Genomic DNA, 24,250 nt, shown 5'->3' with positions numbered 1-24,250 from the left:
GAAAATGACATTTGTTAGCATTAGCTATTTCTACTTAATTATGTACATAATTCAGTCTTTTATTTAATAAAAAGACTGTAATTATGTATGTAGAAGGTTCCTTCCTTGGGTAGACCTACAAAATCTCACCCTGGGCAGATTTATTTGTAGTTAGTGAGTTTTTGTCAATTTTGAACATTTATGTTTTAAATAATTTGTGAGTGAATCCAATTAACATATTGTACCATATAAACTGGCCTAGCTATTGTAAACGAATTTGCACCAATCTGTTAAGCTTAGATCTATGCAACTGGCCGTCATCAAAGTCTCTATTCCTTAAACAAAACCGCAAACAAAAATTGTCCTAAGAACTAAGAAATTAAGTTGTGTTTTGGAAACTCTACATATTTTATTCTGCGCAACACCTCAATTTCCAATTTGTCCGGTCGAAGAGTCCACACCCAAAGTTGATAGCTAACGCGCTGTGTCAACAGGACTAGGCGAAACATCATAATGTCAATACACGCGAGCCGTGGCTTTACTCTTAGAGGGCGCAATGATAGGAAAGAAAAGAAAGGATAGTGCCAGGGTCTGGACCAAGTGTTGCCCAGAATCAACCCATAGTGCATTTTGTTCCTCAGGCCTATACTAATGTGTAAACCGAAGCGCACTGAAATCTATCCCTGGAGATAAGAGAAAAAAAGAGTTTTGTTTTGAATTATTTACATACAAAATATCATCCATGTATACGTACTACGCATCAGATTTCGCGATTGTGGCATTAAATAACACTCGCTATGTTGAACTTAACCATAATGCATCCGTACACGTTACTTTAGTGCGATTTAGACATTCTTTATAAACGATCTAGCGCTGTTTTAATTGTTTGGTAAGTTGAAAGAAATTCATTATTTCCAAAATGAAGCAATAAGTTTTAGTTTTCTATACTTGCAAAAAATCAATTTATTGGTGTATTACAATCTATTTATTGAAGTTATTGTAAGCTAATACTTCTTGCTCCATTTTGGAAATAATTAATTTTTGTCAAGTAACCAAACTACTGCAACAGCGCTTGACCGCCTATAAAGAATGTCGAAGTCGTACTAAAGTAAGGTAGTCCGGATGCAGTATGGTTAAGTTCAACATAGCGAGTGTTATTTAATGCCACAATCGCGAAATCTTATGCGTAGTACGTATACATCGATGATATTTTGTACGTAAATAATTCAAAACAAAACTCTTTTTTTCTCTTAACTCCAGGGATAGATTTCAGTGCGCTTCGGTTTACAAATTAGTATTGGCCTGAGGAACAAAATGCACTATTGTTTCATTCTGGGCAGCACTTGGTCCAACTTCCATACATGGATTGGCACTGTCCTTTTAAAAATTTTTGAACGTCATGCACTATTTTTTTTAATAAGAAAAAATTTTAATTGTCACTTGCTTATTTTCAGTTAATGTGTCTAGTGCTTAACTCAGTCAGTGCCTGAGGTATGGCACGGGAGGGGTGACATTGACATTTATGACGTGACAAAGCATACAAATCTGAAGCATAATCTGAAGTCTCGCTGACGTTTGACGTGTGAAAATATCCCTCCCGTGCCGCTCCAATTAATACCTCAGGCACTAAGTTAAGCGCTAAACCAATAGTTAGGAACTTGTAGATTGAATCGACACGACTGTCTTTAATTTAAAGACAAGACAAATTAAGCCATTCTGATTGAGCTATCAAACGCTAATGAGGATGATCTTTGATAAGTTACGACAGGAAATTATATCAATACTCAATCATTATAATAATTGTTTCCATTGTGAATTCAAAAACTAAGTAAGAACATCGTGGGCCCTTCATGGCACAGCTATTATAACAGGGTCATTTTTTATTTGCCGAAAAACTTTGTTAGTTAGAGTATTTTATCATTTAGGCCCAGTTTTTAAATACCAAGAAGACTCGTATTTTTTGATTCGTAGTTAAAATAACTAATTGATTAATTAATTGGTCGAATTGTCCCGGGGTCAAGCTATCGTGATAACTTTTTAAGTTGGTCAAAAGTGATTTAGTATATATTTTTTCAGGGTTGATTATGAATTTTTATTTTGGATATAACTTTTTGGAGACATGTCACACTTGAGCTGTCATATAATAAAATTATAGTATTAGCATGGTCTAACATATAAGGTAGGTATTAAAGTGCTACAGCTCTGGGGACGTTTAGTCCCATTGATCTTTTGTTACTAAAGTTAAATATTAACAAAATGTAAACTAATAGTTATAAAATGTTTTGATCAAGCGAGAAGATATTTTGACTTTTGACTTTGAGCACCGCTGTCACATTGACCCCAGACGTTGATTGCAGCGACCGCTGTTTGTTTACAGTATGATCTGCGCTGGGACTGTGTACATTATCGCGTCGACGTTCGAGAGATGGAAATCACCGAAGATTTACTGTGTGCATGGAACTTCAATTAGGTACGTACGAGTTATTGCGACGACTAGAGTTAAGATGTGGTATATAAGATACGGGCAGCAGCGCTCTCTGAAAAACATCAATCTTTTAAACTGCGATCTCCAAGCATGGGGATTATGGCAAAATCCTCCACTATAGTGGAAGAGGCTCATAGTCCAGCAGTGAGCTGTAAAGGGCTGTTGATGATGATGATGATGATTTATAAGATACACAGAAGTCAATAGAGTGTTTCGTATGTTGGAAACGATTCGTAGATTGGATGTATTAATTTTGAGATTCATTATCCAGAGTAATCAAAGGTTCCTTATATTGTTTGAAAGGCTGAAGCCATTGATTTAAAGGCCATTGATTAATTTCCCAGAGAAATCAAGGCTCCTTAAAATATTGATTTAAAGACAGAAGGATATGTTTATGAAGTAAACTATTCGGGACTTTAATAAATCTAATTTAGAATAAACGTTGTACTTCAATTTTTATCTCTCAGTAGTGTGTAAAAGTGTTGTTGCACTTACTGTAAATGTGCTTTTTATGGTGAAGAATAAATCAAATTAATAGGTCCTTGTTATGACTCAAAGCTGAATAAAAAACATTTTAGAGCTTCTACTACTTTTTAGACGTGAGGATAGACAGAGCAAGAACGGGATTTTTCGCCCAGAAGTGCATCAACTTTGAAATCGATCGTAAAATGTGATTTAGTAGCGATATTACAATTTAAAGGTTATGATTGACTCTAAACCATGATGACGTGGGCGTGTCGTTCGGAAGATGAACTCCACGAAGATTTAACGGCTTCAATTATGACTTATTACCTCGTAACGTTTAGAGCATGATTTGAGTGGAGTTTGGGGGTTTTATAACCGTGTTACGATATTATTATGACAGATTTATGGGTAGAAGATAATTTGGGGTTAGTGACTTTACAGTATCCAGTGTACAGGCAGCATATATCAGACTATATTTTTATTGCAAAATAGATTCTATTGCAACTATGTCAGATAGCACAGTGTTTAGCTTGATGACTGTACATTTTTCAGCAGCAACACCAGAAATAAAAAAAACCATGACTTGTAGAATTTGTCACTCATGATAAAATTGTAGCCTATTTCAAATACCTTTAATAAAGAGAACATTAAACTGTACTCCTTCTATTTTTATCGTTCAGCATTTCCTACAATTGGCGTCTTGCTCTTTAAACGGAATTCGCAATTAATTGTCTAACGACATAGCATCTCAGGCATAGCAACTGAGTCTGTTGCTATCTGATGAGTGTTGGAGATTAAAGGCTCTTGTTCGCTGCCCGTAACTTAATTATGTATTTTATCGGGAGAATCCAACACTCTACAACAAATCTAACACATATTTTGTCATTCTTCCTTATCTCAACTTTTTCGAAGATCGAGATTAGTCTGCTATTATGTTTTAATTTGATTGATAAAATAGGTATCATCATCATCATCATTTCAGCCACAGGACGTCCACTGCTGAACATAGGCCTCCCCCAATGACTTCCACATCGCACGGTTGGTAGCGGCCTGCATCCAGCGCCTTCCCGCTACCTTTATCAGGTCGTCGGTCCACCTTGTGGGTGGACGTCCCACGGTATAGATAAATTATATTTAGAGACCTTTGCAATGAACTTCTTGACAAATGTCACTACCGCTATGGCATTTGACCCGCTTGTTGCCTGATGAAGCGGCATTGTTATCAGGACATCGGCTCTGCGATTACGACGCTTTGTCTTTGTCTAATGATCGGGTAATGACACCGATGTTTGACAATATACAGGGTGTAATAAAATTTAAACAGGCTGTTTTTCTCTGATAAATTCATTTTGATTTGTCGATTTTGGTAAAGGTAACTTTTTGCAGCAATGTTAAAAAACCAATGACAGTTCGTTATTTAAAAATCGATTAAGTTAAAAATCTCCGGAAATTATCACATGACATAACAAATAATCAAGTGCACTTACTCTTACTTTGAAAAGATAAAGATCACTGATTTAACTATCTAAAGGCTCTAGCAGTGCTTTTAGTGCTACTAAATTTTATATCGATTTTCTAAAAGTGCTTAACTTAAACCTAGTGCCTTTAAAATAACTCAAAGACCTTTACAATGATTTCCCTAGTGAGCTTTATGATTTGTAAAATATTCCATAAGTCTCTGTTGGTACAGCCTACTTTGGTGATTTGAGAAATCAACATTAAAATACAGCTAAAGACTTCGTATCTTAACTAACACATAGAAATTCACAACAATTAGTTTTCCACATTCACAATATGTTAGTGACGAGTGAGTGTATTAGTAATGACGTCACAACTGCGTTAGTGTGTTACAGCGCCAGTGAGGAAGCGCACACATAGAAAAATAATCGTTTAATCACCAAGAAATTGTCATTGTCAATGTCAATCTCGTCGCTGCCGCTGCCTTTACCCATATCCTGTCAAAACGTCGAAAATTGAACATTTCTGTGAAACAGACAACGGTTGCTTTCAAGCAGTTCTTGAAATTGGCGATTGGTATGATTAAAACATAAGTTATGTCAGTCCTTTGTTGTTCATCTGTAATTTGGACTTTGTTTTTATTTAAAAAGGAATGTTACTTTAAAGTGGGACAATTTTTGATGTCCTTAACTGAAAATTATTTCAATACGTCATTGCCACTCCAAAAAAAAAAAAAAAAGTTAACTGGATAGTAACTTGACATTGTTTTAAAAAGTCTTTCCAACAAATGAAAAAATAAAACATAATGAGAGAATAAAAACAAAAGAATTTACCTCAAAAGTGTTGACGCACTGCACTTCAGCTTGCGATGGCGATCCGTACAGTTTCAGCTCTTGGAAGGCGCCCTGTACCACAATCAACGTTAACACCCTATTCCATATCGTTTGCATGTTGACTGACCGTTTATCGACCGTTGACGAAATGTTTCATGGTACCAGCCTGTTAAAAATGTAATACAGAAATGACTTACCAGGAATCACTTAAAAATATTGGTCACTTTCAATTTAACTAAAAATCATTGTAAGGTAACATAATGCTTGTTTTACGTTTATAAATAGAAGTACTTCTTAAAAAAACTAGTAGAAGTATTTTTTTAATTAAACTCATGATTTTTTAATCATTTCTCGTGACTTTACTTCAGACCGATTTACCTTCTCTCATTTAAAGGACAATGTTCGTTCTCCATACATTGTTCGCCTAAGAACCAACAATTTTGACATATTACTACCCGAAAGCGAAATAATACGATTCTGTGTGTAAGAACAATGATTCCTGATGGACACTTGCCATAAAATTAATGATTAAGAATATTAAATCACAGCGATTTTATAATATGTCGTTTATGACAACATGGCGTCTAATATATTGTGTGAATGTATGAACACCGATTCGCGAAAAATGTTTTGTATTGTCGTCACGCCGAGTCGCAGCCAAATAGTATAAAATAATAGAACAAGTTTTAGAAATACAACTCGGCATTCCACTTTTATAATATGCCCACATATTGCACGTAAATAAACAACATGAATCGTAGGTTGTTTCCACCCTTGTCATCTGACACATGAAATAAACTCCTATTGTATTATAGATATCGAAGCCGAATCGTATATAATAATAGAATGGGTTTTGGAGATCACTCGGGGTTCCACTTTTATAAAATACCTACATATTGCATAAAAATAACACGAATCATGAGTTTTCTTTTCACCATTTACATCTGACACGAGATAACAAACTCCTATCTCCATGACTACCGTCGTAGTCTATGCCAAAGACTACAATATTTTAAGCAAGAAGTTTCAAACCTTAGCGGCTACGGTAACCCCTGGGCCACATACATCGTGATAACATTCGGTCGACACTGGAACCACAGTAGATAAATCAAACAGTACGGAAGCTTCATACAAACGCTCGAAATCAGACTCACGCACACAGACGCACGCTTTACACGACCTCTAAGCGAACCTCGCAGTCCATCCGTCGCGAGTGTCGCGCGCGTTGTGTTTTTAATAATAATTGTATTGCATGCACTGTCCGCTGTAGTTTTAAAAACATGCCACGAGTGTATTGCGTAGTATACGGGCTGCTTGAACTCGGCATATTCAAAACCAAACTTTCATTTTTTAAACTTCGTAATAATTCTGAATTGTAAAAATGATTAAATATTACTTTTTAAATAAACTGCTTACATCTGATTTTGTAATAGTTCTTTTTAAATTACGTAATTACGCTTTTTAACAATTTATGTGTTCTATTTGATAAAGTTATTTGCTCCGCACGCTTTTGTACTAAGTGATGAACTGTATTTAAAATGAGGCAATAGGTATGTGAAAGTAAGTATCCGGTATTTTATTTATGAGAATAGATCTTCTACCGGCCTCTAATAGTACTTAATCAATTTATTCGATTATGTGTTCGATCATTATAGAACCTAATTAACGTTTTATTTTTTTGTTAACTAATTAGTCAATTAATTTATTCCATTAGGTATTTGATAATTAAAAAACCAAAATAAACGTTTTAATAAATAAGTAAGTAAGAACCTTATTAATTTTATAAAGATTAAGAGTGCCAACCCTAACACTCAGTTGAAGTGTAGGTATTTAACTCGCCGAAAGGGCTAAGTTTCCGTACTGCTTTAGCTCATATATATACTGTGCTGGAACGAAGTCTTGCGATTATGCAAAAAAACATCGTATTCTAGTGCGGCTATATCACGTTCAACCGGGGATTTAATTCGACTAAAGTCCTGACTAAAGACTGGAAGAAAATACGCCGCATTGTATGAGCACTTCGTGTTCGTTAAAGCGGCTTCAGATCTAGAGCCCACATAGTTTTCTTTCCAATAATATCCGCAAGTAGCGCTGCATGATCTTTACAACAAAAACGGCAATAGTTATTAAGGTGCCAAAATTATATGATTACTTTGGCACGGTATTATACACGTTCGAAGATTTGTCATTTTCATTCATTTCATCATCATCATTTCAGCCACAGGACGTCCACTACTGAACATAGGCCTCCCCCAATGACTTCCACATCGCACGGTTGGTAGCGGCCTGCATCCAGCGCCTTCCCGCTACCTTTATCAGGTCGTCGGTCCACCTTGTGGTGGGTTGACATTGCAGAATATGACTTTTGATAGGTTCATCATAGAATTCGGCGGGGATATCCTCACGGAGGAAGTTCGTAAAAGGGCGGAACAAGATCTTATAATAATGCAAGGCCGAAGCTGTAACGCGCGTGCTCCTACGTGTAATACGGCGAGTATGCAATAAATAGTAATGTCTGGTAAATAGTGGTAATACGTATCGTTCGTTCGTTCGTTTCAGCCGAAAAGACGTCCACTGCTGGACAAAGGCCTCCCCCAAGGATTTCCACGAAGACCGATCCTGCACCGCTCGCATACAGGCACCTCCCGCGACCTTCACCAGATCGTCGGTCCACCTAGTGGGAGGCCTGCCCACGCTACGTCTTTCGGCTCGTGGTCGCCACTCAAGAACTTTCCTGCCCCAGCGGCCATCAGCTCTACGAGCTATGTGCCCCGCCCTGTCTATGTCTATATGCGCTACGATTACAGGGTATCATTTTGCATAGTCGCAAGACTTCACTCCGCTGCTGTCGCATAATGTTATCGCAATGTGTGTGGCCCTTGGCCAAATCACAGAAGCCTATGCGAAGAAAGAGCACTCGAATGACAATGAAAATCAGGGTTACCATTTTATAAGATCTCCTCACTATTGAGGGTAACAAAGTAACATTAATAATCTAGCCATTAATTACATTTATTACCTATACGAGAAAGTAAAACAACATGCGGTTTTATTTTAATTTGTAAAATATTTGTAACAGTTTGTTCCAAGTTTAGTTTTACAACAGTATTGCTGTTTCAGCTGTCACTGTGAAGCTTTGGGAAAATAAATAAATACAAAAAATATTAACATAAATATTTATTTAAGTTTTTTCTGTTCATTATCATAATATGCCAATTTAAGTTACACTGTGTGACAGTCTTTGACACTAAACAAACTCTTCAGCTTAATAATACCTACCTACAGGGCGTTTTTATAGTTACTCTTGCTGATGAAACAGATTCTACTACTGAAATACAACTACTTTTCTTACAGGACCAATATCAAATTCTCAAAAAAATTCACATCCTCGTTTGGTGATAATTTCTATGGAGAGGTTCTTTTTTTATATTCGGTCTCTTGGGATAAGTTATTCCATTTGAGCAGTAGAATTAATCCTTTTTATTTGATCACATATAAAAATAACACAAGTGTGTGTGTTTAGGAAAACTTCTTCTTTGGTATGGTATCGCTACGGAGTTATAATGTCGGCAACTCTGTATCACTGACTTGTAACTTTCAAACAGTATGAATAATAAGGGCACCACATTGGTTTTCTTTCTGAAAAAAGGCTTTCACTTTTAGTACTAACCCTTTAGCACTATTTCATTGAAATAAAAATACAATAAACGCACAGAAGACTGAAATTGAGTCAATTGACGTGACATTTATAATTTGTTGACATTATGACAGTTTGACAAGACTAGGGATTGAAAAAGTTTTAATTGAAAAAGTAAAATGACAATTTATTAAAACGATTCACAAGGATATAATCGATTAAAAATATTTATAAAATGTTCTGATACTTGCCTGTAGCGATTATCCAATCCTGGTTTCTACTGAAAAACTACTTCGTGGCAAGATTTTAATAAAATAATAAAATCTTTATCTTCTCTTTCACAATCTATAAAAGTTCATTTGGTCTATTATTAATGTGCTATGAATGAGGGTTTTCGCGATTGAAAAATCCGCGAGATGGCAATACGTAGACGCGAGGTCCAAATGCTGCATGATTGGTGGATATCTGTCAATGTCATGTCAAAAATAACCAATCATGCAGCATTTGGACCTCACGTCTACGTATTGCCATCTGGCGGATTTTTCAATCGCGAAAACCCTCATTGGCATAGATTATGAGAGACTGGCAACTATACTAGGTTGATATATGTTCCTCACACTTCAATTGGCATTGGATTCAACATCGGATTCTGACACTTTTACAGTTATGATACCATGAATATCAGTTTATGGTCCTAATTATTTTTATTTTATTTACGACCTTCGACCAGTTGGACACTTTAGATAGCTTCTTGTAATAGTGTCAATATCTTTTTAGCTTTTAACGCAAATCTAGTCTTCAAAGCAGTTTAATCGATTTATTTTATTTTCAAAATCGATATTTTATTGTCTATGATGGCCGCAGGAACATCACTATACATGGACTCCCAGCAATAAAGTACGGTAATGCCTCGTACAGATTTTATCGGCAAAAATTATGGAACTTGATAGGTTTTAGACCATGCCACGCACCAAAACGTCCGGAAGTTGTAATAGTATTATAGAATAAACGTTAAAAGACTTATTTATTTAATTTTTCAATGCTTAAGTGTCCATTAGAACGAAAGGGTGCTTAATGTATTAAAAAAAATAGAAAATAATTATGATGGGTTAATGTTTTTGGGCGGTTTTTTAGGCGGTTTCTGACAATGTCCTTTCCGAGAAGGCAGAAGAAAATAGTCACGACATCTCCAAGGAAACTTAATCCGCAGCAATAATGAACAGGGTGTAAAGTTTCAGCACAGTTATTAAAAACTGAATTTTTTAACCTGTATTTATATTTTGAAACGGCGTTGAAAAATAAAACTCAATCTTTTAATGACTTCGGCGATGGATTCCACGAACTGTTGAAATTAAAAGTTTAAGCTTCAGTTTTTTATGTAAGCAATTCGTAAAAAACCACTCGATATTTTTATTTAAAACTTCGCTTAACTGTCCTTTGTTCGAATTTAATACCAAAAATTTTGTATAACAAAATATTTTTGAAAACTTTAAACAGTATTTATTAAAAAGTAAGTTTTAAATAAATTCAGAAATATAAATAATTACTTAACGTATAAATACAACATTCGAAAATTACACACACGTTTTACTTATTACTCTACCAACGGATACTTAAATCCGTGTACTGTTAAAGGGTTAAAAAAAACTTTTTTTTTACTGAAACCAAATCGAAAACAATTGAACCCGGAATGCGCACTGCAAACCCGTCCCAAGGTGCGCAAGCGCCGCGATGCACTAAATATAAACGGCCTAACTATCCTTTAAGCTTCAATCGACCAGTAACACCAGACCTTAATACCTTCACATTACCTTTAGCAACCCAGGCCAATTTATACTAGTCATAGTCAAAACCGGTCAGTAATATTAGATCCCTAATCCTTTATATTGCATGTGATTCAACAGATCAATTTAGACTGGCGTTGCAACAACGTGTTATGATTACCCAGCAAGGGAAGTCTATCAATCATGTTGAACCTTTTCTAAATAACTTTCTATTTTTGAAGGATTGAAGAGTAATAGAACTTTGTTTAACTAACCCATTTAAATTCACTATCGATGGCTTTTAGGTAATTATTTTCTGGATAGAATTTTGTGTTGGTTGATTAATGTTTTAGTAAGAAATTGAACCGGCTTTTCATAAATCAGTCTGTAGGAGTTCAAAAAGCAACAAATGCAATGTGAAACATTTGTTGTTTAGAAAATTAAAGGACTTGGAACCAAATTAGGTTTATTTATAAATATTTTTATTCTTGACTATTATAAGCCCTTGGTGATGACACACCGTCTTATTATTAACTACAAAACGTGGACTAAAAAAAAAACTTGATTTAAACTTGGACTAAAAATAAAAATTCTTATTACAAAATAAGGTTTAGCACAGTAGCACTAAAATTTCATTAACTGAAATAATAATTTGTTTTGCAAAATAGCACTTAGAATAATAGAAATTAGAACATAAGTTGCTACAGCATTTAGCCTAATTTTGCTCCCTAAATTAAGTGATGTAACGATGCTACAGTCACAGATAAGATAAAATTCGCGTGCCCAAAAATTAAACTGTAGTTCAACTTATCCTTAACAAAACGGGTCAATTGTCATCAACTGATAGGGTATCAGCTGCGGGCAGCGAAACAGAAAGTAGATAAAAGTGCATTTAGCGATAAGCCGTAGTATCAACTGTTTGCAATTTTGCTTGTAATTGGATGTGGATCGTGATATCTTTTGTCCGGTTAACTGGTTACCTTGATAGTAGGTACTTCAGTAAAGTTAACTATTACTTTTAAAATCCCATTCCGCTCCGCTTTGGTGGAAACCGGGCCTTAAACGAGTAGGTCTCGTATTAACGTAGATTCTCTAACACTAATAAGAAAAACAAGCTAGAGACTGAAATACTTAATTTCAAAAGGAATTAAAAACAATCCATGTGAACTATGATTTTTTATTAAATTTCGTCTTGAGTTAATGACACTTATAAATGTTTAAAAATTAAACTAAACTTATAACAGATAATGGACCCTATTTTTCTTACAAGTTGAAACGAAACCACTGAAAAGTATATACGCAAAAGTAGTTCTTACGTCTTTCACGAGCTCCCTGATTCACAAATCACGTCTAAATCACTTTCTTCATCACGGCCAAATACGCGTAATTCCTAAAGATGTAGTTCATTACAGTCTCAAATCAGCGCTCTCAAGATATGTAAGATTTATAAGGCATATTAGTTGAAAGTAAACAAGTGAAAAGTAGACACGCAAAACTAGTTCTTATGTCTTTGCATGAACTGGTTCACAAATCACGGCTTAATCACTTCCTTCATCACGGCCAAAGACGCGTAATGCCTAAAGACGTAGTTCATTACAGGCTCAAATCAGCGCTCTCAAGATACTATGTAAGATTTATAAGGCATATTATTTGAAAGTAAACAAGTGAAAAGTAGATACGCAAAAATAGTTCTTATGTCTTTGCATGAACTGATTCACAAATCACGGCTAAATCACTTCCTTCATCGCGGCCAAAGACGCGTAATGCCTAAAGACGTAGTTCATTACAGGCTCAAATCAGCGCTCTCAAGATACTATGTAAGATTTATAAGGCATATTAGTTGAAAATAAACAAGTGAAAAGTAACACGCAAAACTAGTTCTTACGTTTTTGCATGAACGATTCACAAATCACGGCTAAATCACTTCCTTCATCACGACCAAAGACGCGTAATGCCTAAAGACGTAGTTCATTACAGCTCAAATCAGCGCTCTCGAGTCACCGAGCTATGTCGCCTAGCTTTTGACAAAGAGCTAAGTTCAATTCAGGAGACCTAGATCTAATTACTGCCGTGTTGGGTGGGACAGGGGGACTATTTCAAAGGCGCTCGTTAGAAAAGCGATTGGGAACACTCGCTAGCGATAATCTGAAATTAAAAAAATGCTCAGATAACAAAACTTACTTGAAATGTTATTCCAGTTTTATTTTGAGACAATTCGATCATGTCGTACCTTCGTAGCTCTTCAGAAAAATCCTCATGCAATATTTTGACATTTTTTGTTGTTTATTTCACAATAAGTTCAGTACCTAGTTTGAAATGAAAACAGTTTAAGCTTGACGTGGTTATTGGATAACTTGTATACTACCCCTTTACTAACACAAAGTTACACACGCGTTTAACATTCGTTTAAAATGACATTTTAGACTACACTAGTAAGGGTAAGAGGATTTTTGTACATCTATTTACTTGATAGTATGAAAATTCTCAGTATATTCAGAATAGGCGCCCGCCGCCTGATTGATGTGTAGGAGCTGATGTTCTAATTTCCTACTATTCAGTACAGCGAAAATTAAACGTTCAGTACACTGAACAAGCTGAAAATGTAAATAGAATTATGTCGCGTTGAGTGTATTACTAGAGGTGTAGGGAAAATAATTGACTTGCAGTTTGCTATTTGACAGGAACAGGATAGTATTAACAATATTTATATTAAAATGGATTTACTAAAAATTGCTATTGGTGTTAGAGTTTGAAATACCTATTTAAATTTAAGTTTACGATGATGTGTTGAGTGGTGAGTTTACTAACGTTAGATTTTGATAGCCGTTTGGGCATTTTTGGAAGAAATACACCTTTATTTAAACCAAAGGGTTTTTAGTTATTTCCGCCCGCCCGAGCGGCTGTCCACCACAGCTTTCTTGTTGATGTTTGAAATTATCTTGAACTTTTAGTATTTGAGGAGATAGATACTTAAAGTCCACTGTCTATTTTTAACTCAATCAAAGTTAGTTATTATCTCACATTCTAATTAAACAAACTGCCGCGTAAAAACCGTTGTCAAAACAAAAACCTGGCAACTTTACGATTCTCCGAAATGTTTTTTAATTAAAAATGCCTCTGGGCCAAAGTGAGTTTGGCCCCATCTCGATTTTCATGACACCGAGAGCCTGGACTGAAAGTAATTTCACACAGGACAGGACTTTTATTTTTGTCCCCCTACAGACTGGCTGTCGTTTGGTGGGCATCTCTAAGGCGGTTATCACACTGCGCACAAAAATCACGCGCACGGACGCGTTGTCAGTGTGAAGTGCCGCGCGTGTTTTCTATACAAACTGAGGTACTTGCATACAATGATTAAATCTGTCGCCCCGCGCTCCGCGGCGGAGCGCGGCGCAGTGTGATAACCGCCTAAGGCTGAGTTGCACCACCTTATTTTAACCGTAACAATAAACCGGTGCTTTTTGTACGGAGTTGACAGATTTTTGACGTTTGTCAAAGTTAAAGTAAGATGGTGCAACTCAGCCTAAAGTTGCCAAGGATCTGGAGTTTTTAGATTGAGATTAAGATAATGTTAGACAGATCTAAAGATAAGAAGACTGTTTTGTATGCCATGAAGGCTCAGCAGAATGCAATGCACAGTGGTAAGTAGGTATAGGTTAAAGGTAAAATAGTGACTATTTATGTTTTTTCCGCTCGCAGGAAGAAACAACATTTTGGATTCTGTATTATGTCCAACATGCACAAAAGTAAAATAAATTACTTGAATAAAATATTGAACGAGTAAAACGAAATTGCGAGTATAAATGGACCTGTTCTTGACAACACAACACACAGTAAGTAGATAAAGTTTTTTCGCTGAAATCAGAACTAAAGCGATTACATATTTCAGTTTTATAGAAATTAAAAGTAAAAAGTATTGAATGAAACCTTCTTGCTCGTATTTCCAAGGGTTAATTGGATCAAAGTCGCAAAGTATGTGATACAAAATATGAGAAAGCAATATGCATTTTCGCAATTCCAAAGCCCAAAGTCAGTGTGAAGCGCATTTCGTATGCGGACACCTGCATTCGCTAACTACATTTCGCGCTGTTCTCCATACATTCCAAGTTACACCTCGTATAGAAGTTTCATCGCGAATGTTTGATAGAATATTTGATTTTTGTTTTCTTGTATTTTGCATCAGAAAGCTTGCATCACAAATAGCTATTTCTGTCCAGAATCTACATTATTATTTGATTATGCCCGAATAGTGAGAATTTGAAAGAAATACTGTAGCTTATCGTTGAATAATTTATTCCATGTGAAAATGAAAATGAAAAATATTTTATTGACACTTAGTTTTTTTTTTTTTTTTTTTTTATGTGATAGGAGGCAAACGAGCAAACGGATCACCTGATGGTAAGTGATTACCGTCGCCCATAGACACCCGCAGACCCAGGGGCGTTACAGGTGCGTTGCCGGCCTTTAAGGTAAAGATACGCTCTCCTCTTGAAAACTTGCAGGTCGTATCCGTCCGGAAACACCGCAGACGACAGTCCATTCCACAGTTTGGTTGTACGGGGCAGAAAGTTTCTAGAGAAACGTACTGTTGTGGACTGCCAACCATCTAAGTGCTGGGGGTGGAAGTGCTGTCGGGTAGATCGGTGGCGAAAAGTGGCGGCAGGAATAAGTCCGGATAATTCTTCGGAGCACTCCCCGTGATACATGCGATAGAATATGCACAGTGAGGATACATCTCTACGCAGCGCCAAGGGGTCAAGCCGATCCGAAATGTCCTGGCAGTCAACGATTCGAGCTGCTCTCCGTTCAATGCGGTCCAGAGGGAGAAGCTGGTACTGGGGTGCACCTGCCCAAAGATGAGAACAGTATTCCATATGAGGCCGAACCTGCGCCTTGTAAAGTTGCAGACGATGGGCTGGAGTGAAATACCGTCTCGATCTATTGAGCACACCAAGCTTCTTCGAGGCTAATTTAGCCTTACCCTCTAAATGACCACGGAACTGGACTTCGCTCGATATGTCGACACCAAGGATTCCGATATTGGCTGAGGCAGTTAGGGGAGTGCTCTCGAAACAGCGGGATACGACAAACGGCAACTTTTTGGCGGTGAACGCGCAAACTTGTGTCTTTGTAGGGTTAAATTGGACCAAATTGCGTCGACCCCAGTCTGAGACCTCCTTCAAGGAGGTTTCAATGTCGGACACAAGTTTGTTACGGCTCTCAATGACGTTCTCCCGAGAGATATTTGCGCGGCCGGTATAAGCGGCATCAACCGTGCTGTCGTCCGCATAGCAATGAATGCCGCTAATTTGCAGCATATCATTGATATGCAGAAGGAAGAGCGTAGGCGATAGCACACAGCCTTGGGGGACACCAGCATTCACAGACATAGAGTCTGAGCATTTACTGTCGACAACGACCTTAATGCTTCTGTCTGCTAAAAAGCTGGCGACCCATCCGCATAATTTCTCGGGAAGCCCATAGGAAGGGAGCTTCGAAAGAAGCGCTTTGTGCCAAACCCGATCGAAGGCCTTCGCCATATCCAAACTGACCGCCAATGCTTCCCCCTTAGTCTCGATCGCCTGTGCCCAACAATGTGTCAAGTAGACCAGAAGATCACCAGCCGAGCGACCTCCACGGAAACCGTACTGTCGGTCACTTAGCAACTGGTGGGCCTCTAGGTACCGAAGGAGCTGGCTGTTGATAATGGATTCCATTATCTTCGAGAACAAGGAGGTGATTGCTATCGGCCTATAGTTGGACGGATTTGAGCGGTCACCTTTTTTAGGGATCGGGTGCACCAAAGCTGTCCTCCATGAGGTCGGGACTATGCCAGAGAGGTAGGAGAGCCGAAAAAGGCGCGTTAAAACCGGTGCTAACTCTGGAGCGCACGTCCTCAGCACGATAGGAGGGATTCCATCGGGCCCACTCGACTTATGGATATCCAGGGAAAATAGAGCCAGGCGTACTGAGCTTTGGTGGAACCGGATATCCGGCATACAGCTCTCACACCTTGGTATAATCGGTGGCTCATGTCCCCCGTCATCCAGTGTCGAGTTGGACGCAAAGAGTTTGCCCAGAAGATCGGCTTTCTCCTTTGCATCGTGGGCCAACGAACCGTTTCCCATGTGCAGGGGTGGAAATGATGGCGTGCAGAAATTTCCTTGGATAGCTTTGGCAAGAGACCAGAACGCACGAGTTCCAGAAGGAAGACGCTCTAGCTTCCCACCAATTCTACCAATGTGCTCCGACTTCGCCCTTGCAATGACTCTTTTGAAAGACCTAGAGGCAAAGTTAAACTCCTTTTTTAATGCGCTGGTGTTTTCATCCCGTAGCCTCGCTGCATTTGCCCAGGCTTGGTAGGATTCCTGCTTCCGGCGTAAAACCTTTTTGCAGGATTGACTAAACCAAGGCTGAGATTTGCCACCAATGGGAACAACAGAAGACGGTATGAAAAGTTCCATACCCTGCAGCACCACATCAGTAACAAGATCAGCAACGACGCTGGGATCATCCTGCGTGAAGCAAACCTGCCTCCAGGGGTAAGATGCGAAGAAGGACCGCATCTCATCCCAGTCTGCTGACCTGTAGTGCCACACGCGGCGACTGCATGCAACTCGTGGTCGCGGCGAGCACGTGAGTGGCACCGTACTCCGGATAAGGCAAGGTAGGTACGAATGTTACAAGTAGTTGAGAATTTCTCTCTTTAAGTTTAAGTAACCTGTATTGAGAGGAATCCACTCTTTCGTCACATCCATAGATGTTCTAAATTATGAAAATATTACCCACTTAATAACAAACACACAACACAAAATAAAAAAGGTTTATATTACCGAGGTTCGGGATAACACAAACTAAACGAAAATTTCTAAACAAGAGAACACGAAAATATCTACATATCCATGTAGAGATATTAAAACAAATTACGAGTGTCTTATCTGTACAGATTTCATAATTAAATGCGTTACTAATTCTGCGCGCCGTAGAAAATTATAAAGTGCATGTTGGTAGCATTTTATAGTGAAACAATGTTGGTTAGTCATCTTGGTCATTAGTCAACATTATGAATCTATGAGTTAACTGCGATTTACTACATTACCTAATTTTCAATAGCTTTAATAACCTTGATAATCCGTTGTTGCAACTATTGCCACGTCATTCTTCAGTTGCAAGATATTTATGGTCAAAATGTTACAGGAAACTTTCAAAAAGGGTGGTGGTGGTTAAAAGAACTTAACCCTTCCACCGCGTGGGCTAATGAAAAATGACCGGCAATGTCACTTCGGCCCACGATAATAGAACCCCAGTGACGAGTGACCCCGATTCACAAAAATAACGCTAATTCTGCCGTGAACATGATTTATTAGGGGCCAGCCGAATTCGGTGCGCATCGGATAAGGTCTGTACAATGGGTGTGACGCGTAAATAAAATTGATAGCTCGTGGCTTTATACTGATAATTCTTGTGGAATTTAGAAAAGTACCTATATCAAATTTTCTTTAATAGGATAAGCATTTTTATCGATTCTAATTAGGATTAATTATGATAAAACAATACACACGCGAATTGTGTTATCACTTAATCACAAAAGTTAAGACGTAGGCGTACACATCCAAAATATTACCCTTCTCTGTACAATCAAGTATTCAATCTGCGGAAACCTCAAACCCAGTACCATAACGTAACCGTAACGTAACGTTAGCTAACCGTTACAACACCCTCGATTTTTTCCTTCACCGAACCCCAGAACCATTCGGCAAATTGTTATAGCGTGTGTGGCACACGTTGATAACATGGAGTGTTAAGCGAACAGTAACGTTCACTCTTAACTTGTCAGCCGAAGAGGTCGGAAGGGCAAACTAGAGTGATAAAGCCATTAGCAGTGGAAGGGGCTAACTGTTATGTTTATTTTTTATTGAAGTGTTATTGAAATCTTACCATAAATTTAATAGAACTACATTGTCTTGTGACTGAAAAAAAAAACAAGATATTGATGCTAAGAAAAACAAGCATATTTTGTAAACGAGCTGAAATAACTTCTAAGATCACTCACATGTCTATTTATCTGTCTGGTTCAGGCAATTTTCTTAGATCTTTGAAATTTGGTACATTTGACAACAAATCAAACTATTTTTGTTGTAAAGCAGCACCTAAGACCCCTTAATGATACTACAGTGATTAGCTGTCAACTTAAAAAAATCCCTAGAAGCCCGCATTCATCCAAAGACAAAGAAAAACTGTACTATTTGAAGATCAAAGGTACAATAATAATTTATCATTGAAATTTCTATAATAAGTTCTTTGAATACTAACTGAATTTAACTATTTACATTTGGATACAACATTTAATCCGTGTAAAGGCTACTAAATCAAGCACTCACTATTTACAGAAAGTTTTACTCGAGTTATACGAAACAATGCTATCTTGTGTTGGCGAAAATCCAAAACAACAGCTATTATATTGCTTTCTGTGTACCTACACATGTATCGAAAACCATTTACAAAGACATGCGAATCCCATTACTTTTATAGGGTACTAAGCTATGTGGTGCACCATCGCATTACCAGTGTACGAGGAACTTCATAAAAGTCCATTTGAGCACGAGCTAATTTGTTAAGGAAAATGCTGAAAATCTTGCTTGCTGAGTTTTACTGATAAAATAAAATAAAGGAATTTTTATGGGGCTCAGAGTGAAAGTCCACTCTTATTATTTTGATGAAAGAAAATGTAAACATAAATAACACAAAGATTTTCAAACATTTTGCTTGTTTGGATGTTAGACAATAACACGGTCTTCTTTCTTCTTTCAAATTCAAAGTTGGCTGCTCATAAAATAAACGTTAACCTATATTATAGGTAGCAGTAGGTAGTAGATAATAAAGAGAAAAGTTACCAAAAGGACAGAAATTAAAAGTCCTAATCGAAAATGTCTGAAATAAAATTACGTCATATCAGCTATGTTTCACTAAACCGAAATTAGTCTACGATAAAAAAAGGATTAAAAAAAGTATTTATGTAATTTTGACTTGTCTTGTCTTCCCCTCTTCTTGCATAGATATTACACATTTTTGTTCTAAACTATGTACTAAAACTGAACTGTAGCAAACTTACTCTTTCCACAATTTGCGGTGCAGACTTCGACTGGCTAAGCTTCTCAGCTGTTCCCACGGTGTTATTTTCCCCCTTTGACGTGAAGTATGGGCTAATATACACCATTGCTGCCGTTATTGCCAAAATCACCAGGAGCACACACGAAGTCACACAGATTTTGGACCCAGTTGACATTACCATCGCCATTTTGAATTTAGAACTGCTTACGCGCAGTCAGTTTGTTGTCACTACTTTCTTTTTCACTCTCTTCACTGTCACTCATAGCTTTGCTACTTTATTTTCTTCATAAATAGCACATACTTATTAAATAAAAAAAAAAACTAAAATTAAACATGTAAAAAATTTAGTTGTTGTTAATTAATCAGTTATAAGGGGATATAATAAAGCAATATTATGAAATGAACTTAATTTGAAAAAAAAAAGAAAACATGAAAACGAGATCTGTAATGAATTAATTATTAGTTGCATTTATCATAATAAAGAAGAGGATTTCATACTGTGTAATACATATAATGTAAGTTTGGAATGAATGAAACTAATTCGATACTAGGTACTTACATAAAATCGTACAACCAATCAAGTACCTAATTGGGGTTACGTTCCAGGAAATGAAATATATAATTATACATTATTATGTACAAATGAGCATATTTTGTAAGGTATAATTAAGTTCTCTGTGTGGGTATTATTTGATGAAAATTATTCTGCACCGGTTCCCAAAAGCGGAACTCATTACGTTTACGTTGCGTTTTGTTCAAAGGCTTTTATATCAACGAATTTAAACGATGTGATACAAAATGGCATCTGTTTCAGCAAAATAATTATTAAACTGCTAAGCTGCATTCCCTTTGAGAACACGAAAAGAGACACTGAAAGCATCGAATAATGGAATGTTCTGGATAAAGCCCATAGCTCGTTTGTCCGCCGTTTGTATGACGTAGACAGCGGAACGTTCGAGATAGATATTGTGGAAAGATAGCTCCCTCATCTCATAATATCTGTAGCATAAATAGAAGAAAGATAGTTTCAATGAGTTGGCGATTTGTTTTGATCAAGTAGTTTGTATCGAAGAAGAATGATATATTGGTAGCTGTTAATTTATAGGTAATTATGACATATTGTGCATTATCAACAACGAGGTTTTATTCATGAAAATAAATTTCACTAATCTAAGTAATCCCGAGTATTTGGTATTATGTAGGTTTTTAGACTTTTACCTATTATCTAAAATAATCTAAATAATCCAAGTTAGGCTTTAGCTTTTGAAGATCTTAATTTTATCAAATCATCACACACTTCAGGATCTTATAAACAGCGGGCTAAGCTTATGCTGGCTTGAGGCGACATAATCAGAGCTAAGACAACAATAGCTATACAATAGCTAAGACTTGTAATAGGTAACAAATTGTGTTATCTAATTGCCTCTTAGATAGAAGAGTAAACTTAGTTTAACAAGAAATTAAAGCTACGCCCATCATATTTCCTAAAGCTGACCAAAAACACCGAGAAAGCCGAAACCAAAACGCAAAGTGGAGTAACATTGTCAATTTACTTTAACTGCATAATTAGGGACACTGTTAAGTCCCTTACAGCCCCGCTGGTTGCCAGTTAAGTAATAATCCGGCAAAAATGATATCAAGCGCCTGAACTTGCAGAGCAGGCAAAGGCGCCGCTACGTGAATCGCTGCGCAGTTAAAGTTGGCATTCCGGACCACCGCGTGTTTCAAAGTTTTAGTACTCTAACTATAGATAGAGAATAGTATAGACTTGCCTGTTTATCCTATTTACATTATAATGTCTATACTTGAAAGGAGACAAAAGATACTGCTACTGTCGACGTTACAAATTTCCGCGTTGTTTTCCCATACGAATTGCACAAAAAGGAGCGTATTTTAATAAGTAAGCAAAGTACCTATTGTAATTTTAGAGAATTTCAATTATTAGTAGTTTTCGTTAACTGACATAACAACTTTTGATCTTTACGTATAAGAACTCTACAATGATTTCAAAATAAACATTTAAGGAGAAGACAAAAATAATGCTCTTTTTTAAATATTATGAAAACTTGTATTTTCTTATGTCCTTTTCTCATCATGTATAGTCTAGTAATCTTTATTCTATGACTCTAGGTATGCATTAACCTAGATTTCTATAGATAATACTGTGAATTTCAGCGTTCTTAAATAAGTTATAAAGTTATTATTTGTGATAAAACGAGACAAGAACAATGATGCAAGAAACCACTTTATATAGATAAGTGATTATATCATTAGAACCGTTTTCTTTAAGTTTTTATAATAATTATGACATTGTCTCTCATGGTTTGTTTGTCTTAAATAATTTAAAACAAAAGACTGACAAGGGAATACAAATACACAATCTCTTATGATGGCGTCACATGACATAGTATGTGATTAAAAATAATTGAACCTCCATTCACTGAAAATTCATAGGCCACTAAGAAAAAAAAAACACAAAATTCAAATTTCAAATTTCGAATCCGTTACACTACTTAGAGCAGTCCAAACACAAACTAGCCGGTGCCGTTCTCACGTTTCGGCACGCGTTCCAACTCTGAACTAAGATGTGGACGCATCAGCTGTTCCCAAGTCGATATCTTGGCGTCGTCTAGTCTCCGATGCTGACCCCATTATTGGAGGCCTACTTTGTACCAGGGGGGCGCGGAGATATGCGATCGGCAGACAAGATGAAGGCAATTGGCTGGCTGTAGGGATGACGTAAGGACCTTTATTTTTTCTCTCGCCAAATGCCAGCTAACATTCTTTTTTTAAATTAGCCTAAGAAGTTTTTATTTGTACTATTTAAGATACTTAGGTACTGGCTGCTTTTGTATTCATAAAGAGCCCAATAAAAAGTGTTCCAGAACGAACTTTGGATTTGGAAATTCTTTAAGTCTAAAAGACGAAACTTAAATAATTTCGTTCATTTGGTTTCAGCTCAAAATTTGATTTCGACTTCAATAAATCGAAAATCTAATTTGAAATCTTCCAACTTATCAACAAACCGATAAACTACGATGGAGCAATATCGTATAAATCAAATGTTTTTGAAGACGGCTTCAATGGGTAAATCAGCAAAATACCATATTTATAGCATTTCGAGGAAATAACTAATCATTCCTATCATGTAATACCCATTGATATCGGATCAGAGGGTGTATTTGAGAAGCATTAGAATTACAAATCGTATACGAATTCACACATGCTGTATACAATTTGTCGACTCCATTTTCAATTTCTGAAAGGGGCATGCTAGTTTCTACTTTCATAGTCAAAAACGTAAGTTCATACTTCGGAGAGGAGTTATCTTTGGTTTTATTGTCCATATCAAAATTAAAAGTCTGACAACAGAATTTTCACCTCAGGTGGTAAAATAAGAAGTTATGACGTTTCGCACACAAAAAAAAATCTATCGATTTGAGAATACGGCAGCCAATTTAAAGAGTATTAAAATCAGATACAGATTTATGATAAGCTTAGCTACGGATATTCAAAACAGGCTGAATTGAAACAACAGGTACGTTGTAGATATTTTTAAAGCAAGGTATGACTGAGATAGCCTTTGGGCTAAAACATACCTTTTTCTTAACTTTTATGATTAAAAAGTTCCGCAACTAATGAGCAGAATTTCGAGAGTCTGTATCGTTGAAAAGAACTTTGAAGAAAGATGAAATAAAATTAAAATAGGACAAGTATCAGTACAACCCAAACGTGTTTAAAAAAAGAGAATAAAAGAACCAAAAACTTATGTGCGAAGTGCTAAGGCTACGTTCATGCATGCGCGGAATACCATAAAGGACGAAGTACACTTGTCAACCCGGAAACGGATCGTAACCGTCTCAACTCGAGGCGGTCAGTAATTCAGTATTCGTTGTATGAAATTTCGTACTGCAACGCACACTTATCCTTAGGCCAGAACAGACGGTGAAACGCAACTACAACGAAACTGCAACTTTGTGATGATTCTGATGAATGAAACTGAAACTGAAAGTTTCAAACTGGTCGCGTCATATGTGGTCTCTCAACGGACGCTATGGAAGAAACTTAGATGCAACTCAAAAGTAACTAGCAGTTGCAGTTTCGTTGCAGTTGCGTTTCACCGTCTGTTCTGGGCCTAAACGTATTCGTAAACGCCTCGCCTCGCGGCGAAAGGCGACACGGTGTTGATACCTTTCCGAGTTGATATAAATGGAGGTCTCTGTATTTATTGTCTTTTTTGATGAATTTAATTTATTTGAGAGATAACTAATGCCGTATGAGATAATTCAAAGCCAAAACCTAATACCGTTGCATTTTAACTTAAAAAACCGGCCATTTTTAAGCTTTCAGCTCTAAACCACAAACACACAAGGTACCAAGAGCGTTGCGCAGGAATTAAATGTTTCAGATGCCACAAAAACTAGCCGCGATGGCATGACGGTGTAAATATTTGCTTTCTGCTACCAGACTATAGCACTTAACTAAGTGTACCCCAGAGCTGTCCCAGTCCCAGTACGTT

At 36.9% G+C, this 24,250-nt stretch overlaps 1 protein-coding gene across 8 annotated transcripts in view; it reads right to left on the bottom strand.

Moving 5' to 3' along the window:
- Nucleotides 1–24,250, bottom strand: part of LOC135077443 (collagen alpha-2(IX) chain-like) — a 180,341-nt gene that overhangs the window by 24,779 nt on the left and 131,312 nt on the right. Inside the window, exons 1-5 of one of the 8 annotated variants that reach the window (XM_063971988.1) lie at nucleotides 10,440–10,607; nucleotides 10,011–10,199; nucleotides 5,599–5,613; nucleotides 5,221–5,386; nucleotides 4,828–4,884 (exon numbers count right to left, since the gene is read on the bottom strand). In XM_063971988.1, coding sequence (XP_063828058.1) covers nucleotides 4,828–4,884; nucleotides 5,221–5,337 — 174 coding nt within the window. In that variant the 5' untranslated portion in view covers nucleotides 5,338–5,386; nucleotides 5,599–5,613; nucleotides 10,011–10,199; nucleotides 10,440–10,607. Of the gene's footprint in view, nucleotides 1–4,827; nucleotides 4,913–5,220; nucleotides 5,387–5,598; nucleotides 5,614–10,010; nucleotides 10,369–10,404; nucleotides 10,608–24,250 lie in introns of those variants that run through there. The other 7 variants (XM_063971987.1, XM_063971989.1, XM_063971990.1 and 4 more) reach the window with 7 other exon arrangements.

The sequence above is a fragment of the Ostrinia nubilalis genome, chromosome 13, assembly GCF_963855985.1.
Source record: "Ostrinia nubilalis chromosome 13, ilOstNubi1.1, whole genome shotgun sequence".
Classification (NCBI taxonomy): domain Eukaryota; kingdom Metazoa; phylum Arthropoda; class Insecta; order Lepidoptera; family Crambidae; genus Ostrinia; species Ostrinia nubilalis.
Note: the sequence above shows the minus strand (reverse complement) of the source record. Positions and strands in the feature narration are given on the sequence as shown.